The sequence below is a fragment of the Tachysurus vachellii genome, chromosome 10, assembly GCF_030014155.1.
Source record: "Tachysurus vachellii isolate PV-2020 chromosome 10, HZAU_Pvac_v1, whole genome shotgun sequence".
Taxonomy (NCBI): Eukaryota; Metazoa; Chordata; class Actinopteri; order Siluriformes; family Bagridae; genus Tachysurus; species Tachysurus vachellii.
Genome location: NC_083469.1, coordinates 22,301,993 through 22,319,927, shown reverse-complemented (window position 1 = coordinate 22,319,927; position 17,935 = coordinate 22,301,993). Strand labels below are relative to the sequence as shown.

Genomic DNA, 17,935 nt, shown 5'->3' with positions numbered 1-17,935 from the left:
GCAAAGACCCCAATCACACCAATGTCACAGCGCTGGAATAAACTGAAACACTAACTGTACCACAGACCTCCTTGCTCATCAACAGTGACTGACCTCAATTCAATTTTCAGTTCAATGTAATTTTATTTGTAACACTGTCTTTGTAATGTTACAGTCATGTTCCAATACCTAGAGTAAATCCTTCCCAGAAAAGTGGAGGTTATTAGAAAAAAGGCAGGACTAAATTATAAATGGCAGTTTAAACAGAAACACATTGTCGCTGTCGGGCGGAAACCTCGTATGTCCAAATTTGGTCAATTTCATATTTTTTCACATATCGATGCTATTGGTCAGTCCCCACGTGGGTCTGTTATTTTTACAAGTTATTAACCAATCTAAAGTCTTGAAAATAGCTTGAGCACAAATCTCATAACTCCATTGGACACTTCAACTGTCCACCTCTTCCTCACTCCGCGGGAGAGCTTCACGGCATATTTCTCCTCAAGAAGAGTCGCAACGAATCAACACGTCTTCTGAGGTAAATGTCTTCAAAACACTGGGCTCAAAGAAAAAAAATTGTTGACCCCCGCTAGTTCTGGTGCTCGTCTGAGGACAGGAATTTAGTGCAAGACAATCCACTGCAACGCGGACTAAACCCTGTGCACTGCAGCTAAGGTACGGCGTTTTTTTAATATCCTGAAAAATAACGGATTTGTAGATACGAGGATTCCGCCTGAGAGTGACGATATGCTATTGTGTATGTCATTTTCATGTAAGCACAAATGTTTGGCCATATAGTATATAGTCTTTAGTCTCCTGTCTCTCTTGTGTCCTTCAAGGTTTGGAGTTCTTTACAAGAAATGATCCATATTAGGATTTGGAGTCAATTTAACAACCGATGATACTTTTTTGCACCATTTTTAGACACAAGTATGAAGCACTAATCACAGTAGATAGGCACCCATTTAAACCATCTATGTGAGATCAGAGTCACACACGCTGTACAGTGATATGATACTTTAAGAAGTAAACTTTAAGAAACTCCTGTCTATTTCAATATTATTTCACATGTAGCTTCAATGTTTATTATCCTGTAAGGTTTTAGTTCTTCCACCTTCTCCCCCTCATGTTTTAGACTGGAATATAGGATTTCATTTTAAAAAACTTTGAGGCTGAAAATGTCAGTATGGTTCATGCAAAGGATTTGTTGGCTTTACAAAGCAAACACTGCTGATTTAGTGGCGTGTTCTATTGCCAGTGTTTTATTTTACAGTAAAAAGCCAGTTTTGGGGACAATCCATGTTCACTACGAATACAATGAGAACAGATGCTTGAGTTTTTTATGAAAAAATTGAACTGCTTGTGCTGCTGGCAGTGCACCATGATGTCAGTGGGATAGATATTTACCCAAAGAGGTGGCCAAACTTGCTAATCCTCCAGAGGATCTTCTAATTCTTAATGGCAGAAATGGCTTTGTAACAGAACTGACTCTAGACCGCTTGCAATATCACTGACTACTAAAACGTATGCTACTCCTGGGGACAACAATATGAGCAAAATTCTATATGGAGCCAAGAATAAATGCAGAGAGCAGCGATCTGCTACACAATGCCTATTTATTCTGTTAAACAATAGCAGAAATAAAAGCATTGGCATGATCAACAGCTCAAAATAATTAAAATGTACCCCCCTCCCCCTCCCCCATACCATTACACATTCATCATGTTTTTTTTGCTCTAGAAAAACTAAATTTTAGTAACATTGTTTTTATTATTAACTGCTAACACTCACCTGGCTTACAGGTGCTACAGTCCACTGCTTGATGGTTGGGCACACAAACACATTGCCCACTGTCAGGGTCGCACACCGTTTCGGCCAAGGTGCCCACACGGTCGCAGTTGCATGGTTGGCAAGCATGCGTGTCATTATCCAAGCTCAGGTTATACATATGTGCAGAACAGTGGTTACAGCGAAGACCTCCCACGCCACTCTTACACTGGCACTTCCCACTTTCCTTATCACAAAAAGCTGATCCTTTAACGGTGCCCCTGGGGTCACAGTGACATGGCTGGCAGCCCTCAAGGCCCGATGCGTACCAGCCATCACGGCACGAGTCACATTGGCGGCCCTCCGCATGTGGCCGGCACACACACTGACCTGTTAACGGGTGACACACTGAGCCTGGGACAGTGCCGGCAGCACTGCAGTTGCACGACACGCAGACGCCACCCGCCCTTGGACCGTAAGTGCCAGGAGGGCAGGTGTCACACAGGAGGCCCTGGATGCCACTCTTGCATTCGCACTGGCCTGAGAAAGGGTTGCAAAACTGGTGCAGAGATCCGTCTGGATTACAAGCACACGGCTCACAGCCATCTGGATTGGTGTGGTTAAGAAACTTGAAGCCATAGTTGCAGCGGTCACAGGAAAGACCTGGAAACAGAACAGGATAATCATCATCACCTTGAGCTTCCATGTTAAATAATTAAAAAAAATAAGACATTAAATCTGCTACAATACAATATGATTCTATTCAGCGGCTTCTTATCCAGTCATGAGCTCAGAAGTAAATAAATGACAATGTTTTTTTAAAAGGTATGTAGAAATCACCTTACTGATGCAAAAAGTTATACATTATTTACACGTCAATCAGTACATGTCAGTTATAATATATGATAATCAACAGTAATTGAGTTTGGATTGGCTTTTAAATCCAAATCGCCCAATTGTTACCTTTCCTGTCCTCCTACTGCATCATGCACTGTGGAGTCAGTTCTAATCTGAGATTGAGTACAGAAGTTAGAATCATGTCACCTGAACAAACTAACCAGCTTTATATATGATTACATACAGCCATAATGCATCTTTAAAATACTCTGGATGTGAGTGCACAGACGTGTAGATTCATTTTACTAAACCAGTTCTAGAAAGTGCAGAAATGGATGTCCCATGTCTCATAATGCCAAGTATAAAATCTTTTTTTAAAAAGAAAAATAGCATGTAGTAAATTGGGCTGTAAGTGTAGGTGTGTGTGTGTGTGTGTGTGTGTTGGCAGGGCAGTAGGGAAACGACATCATTAAGTGAGGCCCTTGCCCAATGATGAATGACCCACCTCAGGCATAACACTTAATTTCACTAAAAGAAAAATAAATAAATTAAATAATAATAATAATAATAAAAATAATAAAAAATGAAGTGTTGTTGCTGCTTGGTAAGTAAGAGGTTAAAAATAACTGCAGCTGCAAACGAATTACAACATTAAGAATTACTCCTATTGAAGTTCGAAAAGAAAAAAAAAAGCACAAAAAAAAGCATAGATTCAAATTATATCTTTTTTTTTTTTTTTTAAATATGCACGGCACTTATTTGACTATGCCATACATATTCCTGACAGGTAATCTATTCCTAATGTTGCTGAGCAGAGCCTAAGGGGCACTGAGTATTGCTGCTATAAGTAGCAGGGACTCCACACTCAGCAGCTGCTTTCTGTTCCTGCACTAAGGCACACTTAATGACGCTAAATTAATTTCAATATTAATATATTGCTCCCTGCCCACGGTTAAACCTTGTTACGATGTTATGTTAAGTGTGCAAAGTGACACAGATGAATGCCCTGATAACAACAAAGCCGAACGCCTTCGATTTGTTAGTGCATTTGTCTGGATTTGGATATTACAGGGAGAGAATTGGCTGCTTTTATTTATGAGAAGGATACAAAAGAAGTGCGTTATAGCTGACGGGATTTAAACTGGTTCGCAGATATGATGTTTGATTACGTGTTTTTGTGCTTGGGATTAGAAAAAAATAGAAACTGTAATCTAGGCCAAGTGCTGGTCTTCAAGTCGTAAATGTGTGTGTTGTGTGTGTGTGTGTGTGGCCGTGCAGTTGTGTATGCATGATATGTGACGGTGTAGTTACACAGCCAGGCTCTGTGCACTCGATCAGTAATGCCCCTCTACATAATATTCTCATGCATCAAAATTTCAAAGTGTATTGTGTACAAGGAGTTCCTGGGCCACTTGATAAATTTTGCCCTCGCAAAGCCGCTGGTGGCCGTGAACGTGGCCGAGGTAATAAATTGCCATAATCAAACCTAATTTCTGAGAAATACCTGTGGGAGCGACAAACAAAGAGGCACGTCTCGTAAGCAGCATGAAAAATAGCGGCGACGGCCGAAGTTTATTCTAATCGACTTGGCGTTGAATTACAAAATTAAAATTAGGTGAGCCCTTGATATTCTGGCTTAAGCAATTTCACGCGATCTAAGTAATGTTCGTTTGCATTTCATAAGAAATGCTTCAAAGGCACGGTATGGGGGAATGGAGGAGATTTATCACAAAGGGCTGAGATGCTTAGGCCAAAAAAAAAAAAAAAAAAAAGAAAACACATTTGGTTTCAGCTTGTGTTAAACTTATAGGGGATGAAAAAAAAGGAAAGTGACTGAGCATATGAGTAAAAATGATCGAGTGAGCACAGTGCATTCATAAATGTATCCATTTTACATAAACTTTGTGGAAAATATTTTGCTGTTTATCAAATTGTGCATGAAATAAAAAGTGAAAAAGCTAAAAATGCTTGATTTTCCAACTTGGGTTTTTGTGCAGAAAATAAAGAAATAATCACACAAAGCTGTGTGAAAATAAATAATAACTTGGTGATACTGCAACCTCAGGATTCTTCTGTTAAACTCCTACCAGTGAAAACACATATGGAATGACTTTTTATGGAAGAGGGATTTGACTGAATGTGTGTTGTGATGACGTCACGCAAGGTGTGTTGGTCCAAATCTGCAGAAATGTCTCTGTTCATCAGAATATCATGGAGTTTCCTGGTTTTAAATTCATTTCTGTGATCGAAAAAAAATCACAAAATTCTGGAAGGTCCGCAGAACGGATTTTTTGTGGTTATCGTTTGTCCAATATTTTTCTTAGAACTCTCTGAACTTTGAGGACGTGAGATACTGAGAGAGAGAGAGAGAGAGAGAGAGGGTGAAATTAAAAGAGAAGGAGAGGTGGGGAAGCACAATGTTTCTTGATACCTACCGATTACGTTAGTCTTACACTGGCATTGCCCTGACTCCTGGTGACAGGTAATATGCGGCCACAGGGTCCCAGCGGCGTTGCAGTTACAGTCGAGGCAGCCGTCGGCCAGCGATGCCTGCAGCTTATAGAAGCCCTGCTGGCACCGATTGCACTGTCGACCAGACACGCGTCGCTTGCACTTACACTGGCCTCCCATCTGTAGAGAAAGGCAACAGAGCCCCAATTAGGACACTTCAGCAGCTGACTGTGTGCTCATGTCACGGATGGCTACCTCAACCCCCTAAACCCCCAAACCTCCAACCCGGTCCCACTGGGAGACTTTCTTACCTCCATTAGCTGGGTAGAGACTGAGAAAGCCTGAACATATCTGGTACAGCTTGTGTGTTTTCTTGATAACAGAGAGACTGGTTTGATAGCAAATCAAGGGTTGTAGCTTGGATCTAACACAGTTATAGCACATTTCTAGGAGCCAGGACTGACATAGACTTTGGTCTCTTGCAGTATTAAAGCTTTCCAAGACAGGGTCACGTTATCGATCATGCCAATCCGGATATGAAATCTGGTTCCTTATTATAACAATGATGAGCCCCTTGTCTTATTTATTACCCATTTGCTAACCGCAGACACACGGCAATGACTTGCTCGACACCCTCCCAGCTCCTCAGAGCAATAAGCACAGTCCAACAAATCAAGCCATCAAGCGAGTTAGGAAATAATCATTCCCAGAATTTAAATAAGGTAACAGTTCCAACACGGGTCTGACCCGTCTATTGATTTCAAATTTGTCATCCAGTATATCTATTGACAAGGATCCTCCCTAGGCCAATGAAAAAAAAAGCTTTTCATGATGCTTGGGAAGGCAGGAGCAAAGGAAAGATTCTCTAGAGACAAGGCCTTCCTAATGACACTTTTACATACTCGAAGCAATCGCCGTTCCGATCGCAGCCATGATAAATGCGGCGCTGAATGCTAAAATCGTCAGCAAATATATTGATGCGAGCATCTCTGGTGAAGAATGGGCCTGTTGCTTTCTATCAATGTGTAATTTTGTAGTCTATCAACAAGCAGAGGATTAAAAGCCTGAGATCTGTGGTCACTGGTGCACAGAGATTTACTGCGGCTTGAGAAAGTGTCTAATGTTTGACAACAAAAGCTCCTCCAAGGCTGGTAAAAAAAACAACAACAATCTATATTAATGTACTTGATCAGATAAAAGTGCCTGATGATAATGGAATGTGTGTGTGTGTGTGTGTTTTTGTAAAGCTTACCTGGTCACACTCCAGACTGCCATTGACCGTTCCATTGCTATTACATTCGCAGGGTTTACATGCATCCGTAGCCCACAATGATGTGCCGACGTCTCTGTAGAACAAACTCTGGCACCGCTCACAGCTCCTCCCTTTAAATCGGACAGGTGTGTGAGGTGAGACGTATGTGAGAAGGCCAGTGAGTCAAATTCTCAACATATGAAACAGTTAATCTTTTAGATCTTTAGGCTGGATTAATTCATTAAACTTCTTTTGTGCTTTTTTCCATCTCTGCTTCCTCAAAGATCCATGCCATAGCTATAGACGTCTATAAGTTCAGTTTGAACAGCATTTCAGAGTCATGCTTCAGTCTGGCCTTTAAAATTTCACATAAGATGCCTGAAAGTGATCACCATCTTTTTGGAGGAGTGTTTCCTGGACAGATTGAAAGAAAAGTGTAACTATTTGGCCAACAACACTATTTGGTAACAATCAGTGTTATGCATGGAGGAAAAAGGTCACAGTATTCAGTTCCTGTCTGTGAAGTGGTGACGGCTGAAAACAGATAGTACCATAAGGCAGTAGGACAAGCCAGGCCTATCGATCTACTTATACTGAGACTTAAAACATCAGCCAGAAAGTTAGTCATAAATGGGTTTCTGAATAGGACAATGATCATAAGCACACTCGGGGAAAAATGGCTTAAAGAAAAACTAAAAAAAAAATGAAAGCATTGTAGAGGCCATCACACAGCTCCGACCTGAAATCTGAAAAATTTCTGGAAACTAAAAAAGTGTGTCAAAGCAAATGGGCGCACAAATCTGAGTTACACCAATTCTGTCAGGAGAAATCGGCAAAAACTGTACTGTGAGAAACTTGAGAAAAACTACCCAAAGCAGTTATAAGAGCATGCCGCTTTTAAAATAAACTCTTATGGAAATAAAATGGATAGCCTACTTGACTTAACACAGGAAATGCATTATGTATGTCAGGAAATGGGTGGAGTTGTCAGAAAATTTCCATTAAATTATTTCATCTCATGTTTGTGTTCTTCCCTATTTAAATGTGCTCTTTACAGGGATCATCACTCAATTTTGCAAGCCTTTTTCCTGAACTGCAAATTAAACTGATCATTTTTTATGTTCAGTGCGATTTTGTTCGTTACCACCCAGTAAAAAAGAACCTTAACACACATACACAATAAATCCAATTACAAATCTGAATAATGGTAAATGGTAAATGACTGGATTTCATATGAATAAAGCAAAAGCCTCAGTAAGCTTCAATTAATGGATTTGCAAATGTAATTACTTTAAAATTCTCACAAGCTTCCTTCACTTTTAATATGAATAAACCTGAGTGCTATATGTATGAAATGTTGCATCAATATGAGTACAGTTTTTGTGAACTAGTTCACATTGATGCAACATTTCACACATATAGCACTCAGGTTATATGCACTTACTTTAAATATTGCTTTACTCTGTAATAAACTCGATTTTATATAATAACAAGAACAGGGAAATAAAAAAAATAAAACAGTGTGGTGTGAGTAACACTATTACCGTTCGTACTCATATTAGGGAAACCTGTACATTTGTGCAATTTTCCAGTCAGATAATCATGTGGCAGCAGCAGCACCATGCAGAAAATCAGACAGATACAGATCAAGAGCTTCAGTTAATGTTCATATGAGGAAAAATATATGATCTCAGTGACTTTAACTGTGGCATGCTTGCTGGTGCCAGATAGACTGGTTTCATTATTTCAGAAACTGCTTTTCTCCTGGGATTTTCTCACACAGAATCAGTGATCGGGTGCTTATTGATGAGAGAAGGCAGCGGGAAACAGCCAGGCTGGTTAAAGCTGCTTCTAGAACACAAACAAGCACTCTTTACAACTGCATGGAGCAGAAAAACATCCCAGAAATGCATGGAGATGTGGGATCTTACTGGTTAAGGTGTTGGATTACCAATCAGAAGGTTTTACGGTTGAATCCCTGGTCCACCATGCTACTAATGCTGGGGCTCTGAGCAAGGCCCTTAACCCTCAGTTACTCAGTTGTATAATATGAGAAAAAATGTAAGTCGTTCTGAATGAGGGCGTCTACCATTCATTCATTCATTCATTCATTCATCTTCTACCGCTTATCCGAACTACCTCGGGTCACGGGGAGCCTGTGCCTATCTCAGGCGTCATCGGGCATCAAGGCAGGATACACCCTGGACGGAGTGCCAACCCATCGCAGGGCACACACACACACACTCACGCAATCACACACTAGGGACAATTTTTCCAGAGATGCCAATCAACCTACCATGCATGTCTTTGGACCGGGGGAGGAAACCGGAGTACCCGGAGGAAACCCCCGAGGCACGGGGAGAACATGCAAACTCCACACACACAAGGCGGAGGTGGGAATCGAACCCCGACCCTGGAGGTGTGAGGCGAATGTGCTAACCACTAAGCCAACCTGCCCCCCGGGCGTCTACCAAATGCTGTAAATAAATGGAATTGAATGAATGGATTGCATGGAGTAGGATAGTTTAGGAACTGCCCCTGCACTCGAATCTGCGGCACATAAGGAGCGATGAAAATTGAAAAAAAAGCACTGCGTATTTTGCTGTCTCGATAACTAAACAAGTAAGCAGCGGGACAAGTTCTTGTCCATTGATGTTCCCAGTGAGTGTGTATCATGATGCTGTTACCTGTGGTGTAATGTGTGCAGTTATCACACACTCCTCCTCCGCCTCGGAAGTGGTCCTGAGGATGAGGGTCCACGCTGGCATCGTAGTGGCAGGAAACTGCATGGCCGTGACACTGGCAGGGCCGGCAGTCATACGCCTGCACCTGATTCCCCGCTCGGAACGGCTTGTCATTGAAGAGTGGTGCGCAACGCTCACACTGTCCAAAGAGGCAGTGATATTGATCAGATTTATACTAGACAACCAACTAACAAATAAAACAGAAACATGAACAACTTCAATAAATCAACGTGAGCCATTCTAACCAACATATCAGGCCAATGTTAATTAAAGAGAGTAAAAACTAAATCAGGGCTTTAAACAGGTTTGTGATTTTTCTAAACCGTTATTACAAAGTAGACAAAAGTGAACAAAGCAGATTTATGAGATGACGACTCAGGTAGCGGTGAACGCTCTTAACATCGTGCTGTTGTTGGAACACCCAGGAAACCCAGGGGGATTGTTAATTCACAGCCCACCTGCTTCTTACAGCCTTTTATACACACCATGAGCCTGACAAGTGGGCAGATACTGTACCACTGGGATTTAGGTATTTATACCACACAGAGTGTTTAAGAGCTACAGAAAACAGCAGCGCTGAAATCTAGACTTGCTCATTATCTATTATGCTTAATAACAACTTTACTCGGTTAAAAGATTTTGTTTTTTAGACATGGATTAAAAAAGTCTGGTTAAATCTAGACATGTTTCATGCTATGTTTCATTTCATGTTACTGCAGAAAAACAATTCTAATTAATGTTACAGTTAATTTATTAATATTGTCTACCACAGTGTATAGAAGTCGTCTTTACCAGTCCGTCTGCAGAATGGAAATCAACTACAAATTATTACATTCGTATGATCTGTTCTACATCACTGTGGACAAAAAAACTCAAAATATAGAAAGTAAATGTTGATTTCATGTGTATTACCTTTAAGAAAAACAATATGTCCAGTCACACACGTAATATTACATGTTTTATAATGACAAACACTGTCTCTCTCTCTCTCACACACTCTCTCTCATGCACACACACAAACTCTCTCTCTCTCTCACACACTCTCTCATGCATACACACACACAAACACTGTCTCTCTCTCTCTCACACACTCTCTTTCACACATGCACACACACAAACTCTCTCTCTCTCTCACACACTCTCTCTCATGCATACACACACACAAACACTGTCTCTCTCTCTCACACACTCTCTCTTTCACACATGCACACACACAAACTCTCTCTCTCATGCATACACACACAAACACTGTCTCTCTCTCTCACACACTCTCTCTCATGCATACACACACAAACACTGTCTCTCTCTCTCACACACTCTCTCTCATGCATACACACACAAACACTGTCGCTCTCTCTCACACACTCTCTCTCATGCATACACACACAAACACTGTCTCTCTCTCTCTCACACACACTCTCTCTCATGCATACACACACAAACTGTCTCTCTCTCTCACACACACACTCTCTCATGTATACACACACAAACACTGTCTCTCTCTCTCACACACACACTCTCTCTCATGCATACACACACAAACACTGTCTCTCTCTCTCACACACACACTCTCTCTCATGCATACACACACAAACACTGTCTCTCTCTCTCACACACACACTCTCTCATGTATACACACACAAACACTGTCTCTCTCTCTCACACACACTCTCTCTCATGCATACACACACAAACACTGTCTCTCTCTCTCACACACACTCTCTCTCATGCATACACACACAAACACTGTCTCTCTCTCTCTCACACACACTCTCTCATGCATACACACACAAACACTGTCTCTCTCTCTCACACACTCTCTCTCATGCATACACACACAAACACTGTCTCTCTCTCTCACACACTCTCTCTCATGCATACACACACAAACACTGTCTCTCTCTCTCACACACACTCTCTCTCATGCATACACACACAAACATTGTCTCTCTCTCTCTCACACACTCTCTCTCATGCATACACACACAAACACTGTCTCTCTCTCACACACTCTCTCTCATGCATACACACACAAACACTGTCTCTCTCTCTCTCACACACACTCTCTCTCATGCATACACACACAAACACTGTCTCTCTCTCACACACACACTCTCTCATGCATACACACACAAACACTGTCTCTCTCTCTCACACACACACTCTCTCTCATGCATACACACACAAACACTGTCTCTCTCTCTCTCACACTCTCTCTCATGCATACACACAAACACTGTCTCTCTCTCTCACACACACTCTCTCTCATGCATACACACACAAACACTGTCTCTCTCTCACACACTCTCTCTCATGCATACACACAAACACTGTCTCTCTCTCTCACACACTCTCTCTCATGCATACACACACAAACACTGTCTCTCTCTCTCACACACTCTCTCTCATGCATACACACACAAACACTGTCTCTCTCTCTCACACTCTCTCTCATGCATACACACACAAACACTGTCTCTCTCTCTCACACTCTCTCTCATGCATACACACACAAACACTGTCTCTCTCTCTCACACACTCTCTCTCATGCATACACACACAAACACTGTCTCTCTCTCTCACACACTCTCTCTTTCATACATGCACACACACACAAACACTGTCTCTCTCTCTCTCTCTCACACACACTCTCTCTCATGCATACACACACAAACACTGTCTCTCTCTCACACACTCTTTCTCATGCATACACACACAAACACTGTCTCTCTCTCTCACACACTTTATCTCATGCATACACACACAAACACTGTCTCTCTCTCTCACACACTCTCTCTCATGCATACACACAAACACTGTCTCTCTCTCTCACACTCTCTCTTTCACACATGCACACACACACAAACACTGTCTCTCTCTCTCACACACTCTCTCTCATGCATACACACACAAACACTGTCTCTCTCACACACACTCTCTCATGCATACACACACAAACACTCTCTCTTTCACACATGCGCACACACACACACAAACACTGTCTCTCTCTCTCACACACTCTCTCTCATGCATACACACACAAACACTGTTTCTCTCTCTCTCTCTCACACACTCTCTCTCATGCATACACATATAAACACTGTCTCTCTCTCTCACACACTCTCTCTTTCACACATGCACACACACACAAACACTGTCTCTCTCTCTCACACACTCTCTCTCCTGCATACACACACAAACACTGTCTCGCTCTCTCACACACTCTCTCTTTCACACATGCATACACACACAAACACTGTCTCTCTCTCACACACTCTCTCTTTCACACATGCACACACACAAACACTCTCTCTCTCTCTCTCTCTCTCTCTCACACACTCTCTCTCATGCATACACACACAAACACTGTCTCTCTCTCACACACTCTCTCTTTCACACATGCACACACACACACAAACACTGTCTTTCTCTCACACACACTCTCTCATGCATACACACACAAACACTCTCTCTTTCACACATGCACACACACACAAACACTGTCTCTCTCTCTCACACACTCTCTCTCATGCACACACACACAAACACTGTCTCTCTCTCACACACACTCTCTCTCATGCATACACACACTCTCTCATTCACACATGTACACACACAAACACTGTCTCTCTCACACACACTCTCTCATGCACACACACACACAAACACTCTCTCTTTCACACATGCACACACACACAAACACTGTCTCTCTCTCACACACTCTCTCTCATGCATACACACAAACACTGTCTCTCTCTCTCTCTCACACACTCTCTCTCATGCATACACATATAAACACTGTCTCTCTCTCACACACTCTCTCTTTCACACATGCACACACACACAAACACTGTCTTTCTCTCTCACACACTCTCTCTCATGCATACACACACAAACACTCTCTCTTTCACACATGCATTTCACTTATTCTAGATTCGATCCTGCTTTTGCCAGCTGTTTTTGTGCTACAGCCTTCTCTCTGATAACCTGTTTGTCTGCCCTGTGCCAGTTTACCTATCTTGAGCTTGCCTTATGTTTAGCGGTTTATAAACCATTCTAACCTGCAGCTGCATCCATCCCTAAGTCATATGTGAGCTACATGCACCGCTTCAGGTTTTCGGTACCAATGGAACTTTTCTGGGATATTTCTGTTTAAAATTCAAACCAAAATCTAAACTCACTTGTGTAATCAGCCAGCAAAATAAACTGGTCTTCACTGAATTACAAGCAGATCAAAGTCGTGTTGTCCTGCTAAACAAACAACCTCATCATTTAGTTTTGTCTGGTGCCCAGGAAGCTCCCAAATATCAGCCAAGTCCCCAGTTGAGATGCTGGTGTGTGTTTGAATCATCTGCCACAGGTTTCGTGCTCGTCTCTGTGTTTAAATTATACTGTTTTTATTTTCTCTTTTTGGTTAATATTTTACAACATTGGTGCTTTGATTAAAATTCTTTACTTTTCTATCGCAGGTTTTGTATTTTTCTCTTTTGGGAGACACTTTTTTGTTGCCTGACTTCAAACAGCTAGCAGAGGATCTTTTTAATATTTCAGTCTGATTCATGTCAAAGGTACGTAATCATTCAGTATGGCGCACTTTCAGCTTGTCCAGTGTGTGAGCTGCAGCATGTTTAGTAATTCTTCCTCCATCATTAGCGTTAATTTTACTTGTGATAAGTGTATGTTAGTTAGCTATCTGACAGATAAGATCTCAGATTTAGAGGTGTTCATCCAGACACTAGAGAACATTAGCGAAAGTGATAGTAATGCAGTTTCTGTAGGGGAAAATCTGGATGCCTTAGGCGGAGTCAGTAACCTCATTAATGCCCTCACAGTGGTGCGAATAGGTGACGACTCGGCGACAGCTTTTGGTCACAAAGCCAAAGCTAACGTTAAATGCTTTCCCACATTAGCACCGCTCCTCTACGCTTCACATGTCTAACAGGTTTGCTCTCCTCAGTGAAGGACCTGCTGAGAAACCTGAAAAAGCTCTGGTTATAGAAGACTATAGCCCCATTCACACTGCAGGTAAAAGTGGCCCAAATCTGATTTTTTTGGGGTCAAGTGACCAGGTCAGACTTTTTCAGGAGTAGTGTGAACACTCAAATCTAGCCCAGATCTGATTTTTTCAAATCGGATTCAGACCACTTCCATATGTGGTCCTGAATCAGACCCAAATCTGATTTTCTTCAATGTGGCCGCAGTGTGAACAACCGAGGCGGATTTGATGCGACTTTTACGTCAATCTACATCGACATTCGTCACAATTATGCACCGGCGAGTACACACACAAACGTGACTACGCCTACAGAATGGATCAAATAATCAAAAGTTGCCCTCGACATCCTAAAATTTTCAAAACACTGCGTCTCTGTGCTGCCATTACACAAACATTTAGAAAGAAAAGTGAAAATGCTTACTTCCTCCATAACCTCGCCAACTTTAGCGCAACGGCGTGCTGCGTGTGACGTCATTGTTATTGTTCGTTTGCGCATGCGGGTCAGTTCGAAACAGCAAACAGTTCACACTGGTATCTGATATAGGCCACATTTTAAAAGGTAATGTGAACAGCCAAACAAAAAAAATCAGATCTGAGAAAAATATCCGAATTGAGCATTAAGACTTGCAGTGTGAACGGGGCTTAAATCTTAAGGCATGTGAAATTTGCTAGGCCTTTGGGGGGCTCTAGCAGCACTGGTTAGGTGTATTCTGGGAGTCAGGGCGCCGGACATAGCATATAATCTTAGGGTCTTAGGCAAGCATAGGTACTCAAAGGTAAATTTCTACGTAGGAGCTAACAATATACGCCTTCGTCAGTCAGAGTATACTTAGTAATATCGTAGCGGTGTGTAAATTAGCAAAGGCGATGTCCAGTGTTGTACTGTAGTATGCTCTGGCTCTATCCCAATGCAGCATGGCAATGTAGCTTACAGCAGGTTATGGTTGCTGATCTGCTGGATGTCCAAGGCTGGCCTCTTAGGACGGGACTCTTATTGCTAATGAAATGATTACTGATAGATTTTTTAGTGTTCTGTGTTTAACAGAAACATGGGTCAAACCAAACAGGTTTGTCACAGTAAATGAAGCTTATCCACCCGATTATAGTTATATACATCAGCCACGCCTAACAGGTAGCGGAGGAGGTGTCGCCATTATTCATGAAGATAAGCTCGCCGTCAAGCAAGAATCTAGACATATGTCCACTCATTCAACGTTCTTTATATTAACATACATGTAGCAAGAAAAAATAAGTCTACTGAGTCAGTTCCTCTAATTGTTACTTACAGACCTCCAGGACAATATTATGAATTCTTCTGTGAATTTGCAGATTTCATTTCAAACCTAGTTGTTTCTTTAGACAAAGCAGTAAATGTTGGAGACTTTAATATTCATTTTGACAAGTTGGAAGATCCTCTAAGAACTGCAGTTGTTTCCATCTTAGATTCGGTAAGAGTTAACAAGAATGTAATAAGACCCACTTATAATGGAGGGCACACTCTTGATCTCGTTCTAGCCCTTGGATTAAATATAAAAAATATAACAGTGCCTCAATCAGAAGCTATCTCAGACTATTATCTCATTTAGTTTAAAATGCGATTCGGACACGATATTTGCAATTTGCCACATCACTGTGTTAGACGTATATTTACATCTGCTACTGCAGAGAGATTTACCAACAGTCTCTTAGAATTATCATCCCTGATTGGATGGCCATCTGACCCCACAGAACCTGATCAGGCGACTGACTATTTAGAGTCAGTGTTTCGCTACACCCTAGATGTTGTAGCTCCACTTAATTACAAGGAAAGTAATTAAAGAGAAAAAATTAGCACCTTGATACAATGACAAAACATGAACTTTAAAACAATCAGTTAGGATATTAGAACGTAAATGGCGTCAAACTAAATGATCAGTATTTTGATTAGCGTGGAAGGAAAGCCTTCATAGCTACAAAAAAATCTTTGATTAAAAAACCTTTGATTAAAAATTCTGACCTCAACCCAAGCCAGCTGTCCAACTATAGGCCAATATCAATCTCCAAGATCCTAGAAAATGTTGTATCTCAGCAGTTATTGCTCATACCTACATAGAAAGAATATTCATGAAATGTATCAGTCAGGATTTAGGCCTCATCATAGCACATAAATAAATTGTAAATGACTTGTTTCTTGCCTCTGATCAGGGTTGTGTCTCTTTGCTGGTGTTGCTTGATCTTAGTGTATCTTTTGATACCACTGACCATGCTATTCTACTTGATAGGCTAGAACATGTAGAACATGCTCTCCTGGATCAGGCCTTATTTGATGGATCACTATTAATTTGTAGATCTAAATGGTGACTACTCTAAACAAACAAAGTTAATGTTCGGTGTGCTGCAAGGTTCTGTTTTAGGCCCATGGTTTTTCTCCATATATTTGCTACCCCTTTGTGCAATTATTCGTAGACATAGTATTAGCTTCCACTGTTATGCTGATGACACACAGCTATATGTTTCAGGTAAGTCAGATGTAAGCTTAATAAGATTGAAGATTGTGTGAAGGACATTAGACAGTGGATGCTTACTAACTTCCTCCTCCTTAACTCTGACAAGACAGAAGTGCTTTTACTAGGTCCACAGGCAGCCAGAAGTAAGCTTTCTGATTATAGAGTAACACTGGATGAAGACCTTGGTGTGATTATTGATACCGGTCTCTCATTTGAAGCTCACATAAATAATATCACACGTGTAGCCTTCTTTCATCTCAGAAATATTGCTAAGATAAGAAATATGGTGTCATTACATGATGCAGAAACACTAGTTCATGCATTTGTTAACTCTATGTTAGATTATTGTAATGTTTAACTGTCTGGATGTTCTATTAGGAGCTCCAGTTATTCCAGAACGCAGCAGCTAGAGTCCTAACTAGAACCAGAAGATATGAACATACCACCCCATCTTATACTCATTGGCTCCCAGTTAAATTTTGCATTGATTATAAAATATTATTATTAACCTATAAGGCACTTAATGTTCACGCACCACAGTAAAAAAAATAAAAATTGTTCCTGTATTGTTGTCTTACACAGTGGCACACATGAAGCTCATGTAAAAGGAGACACTCAGAACAAGTATTTCTGTTTTTATCTAGCCTACTAGGGGCAATAAAATTCATAGAAATGTTTTCTTTTTCCCCACACAAATGTTTCTTCACAGTAAATGTGATATCAAATCTCTTTCTGCTCTCTGTGATGCCCCAGGTGCTTGTTCATAAGCATCTAAAACTGCTACAACCACTAAAATGCTGTGTAAGGTTATCCAACCAAGGGAAAAACAAACATCTCAAACTGAAAGCCAACAGCGTCCTGACTCATTTATCAGACTTGTGAAGATAAAATCATTTGTTTGTGTATAGTGATTTAATAGTTGATTTCCATTCTGGTGGCAGAATAGAACACCAATGCACTGGTAAAAAGGGTATAAACATCATAGCTAACAGATTTCTTTTGCTTTATATAGCTGATAAAATGTAAGAGAATGGTGAAAGAAATAAAAAATCTTGTTTAATAGCCTAAACGAAGGCTAAATGAAATGATCAACAATGTTGCTAATTCAAGTTTCATCCATGTTTGCCATTTGGTATCAATGACGTGCGAGTGAGAATGCTGGCATTGAAACTGGAGGGTGTTCTCTGTCGGTGGGAAAGGCCTGCATGAATACAGCGGCTAATTTCACGCTCCTTCGCCCAACCTTTAACCTGCCTCAGAACGCTCCGCTTTAGCCAGCAGAGCCGTCGCCGTCACCGCCACGTAACACTGCTTTGGATAAGGCCATGGTTTGTGTCGAGCGTGCGAACGCCGGCGTCTGCATACCAACACTCTGACATTTTATACTTCTTTATTTTCCTTTCCTTTCATTTATCTAAAGTTC

General features: G+C 41.2%; 1 protein-coding gene across 1 annotated transcript in view; it reads right to left on the bottom strand.

Moving 5' to 3' along the window:
• Nucleotides 1-17,935, bottom strand: part of ush2a (Usher syndrome 2A (autosomal recessive, mild)) — a 213,705-nt gene that overhangs the window by 156,227 nt on the left and 39,543 nt on the right. Inside the window, exons 10-13 of the mRNA XM_060880326.1 lie at nucleotides 8,974-9,169; nucleotides 6,287-6,417; nucleotides 5,019-5,214; nucleotides 1,771-2,409 (exon numbers count right to left, since the gene is read on the bottom strand). Of these exons, the coding sequence (XP_060736309.1) occupies nucleotides 1,771-2,409; nucleotides 5,019-5,214; nucleotides 6,287-6,417; nucleotides 8,974-9,169 (1,162 nt within the window). The remainder of the gene's footprint in view (nucleotides 1-1,770; nucleotides 2,410-5,018; nucleotides 5,215-6,286; nucleotides 6,418-8,973; nucleotides 9,170-17,935) is intronic.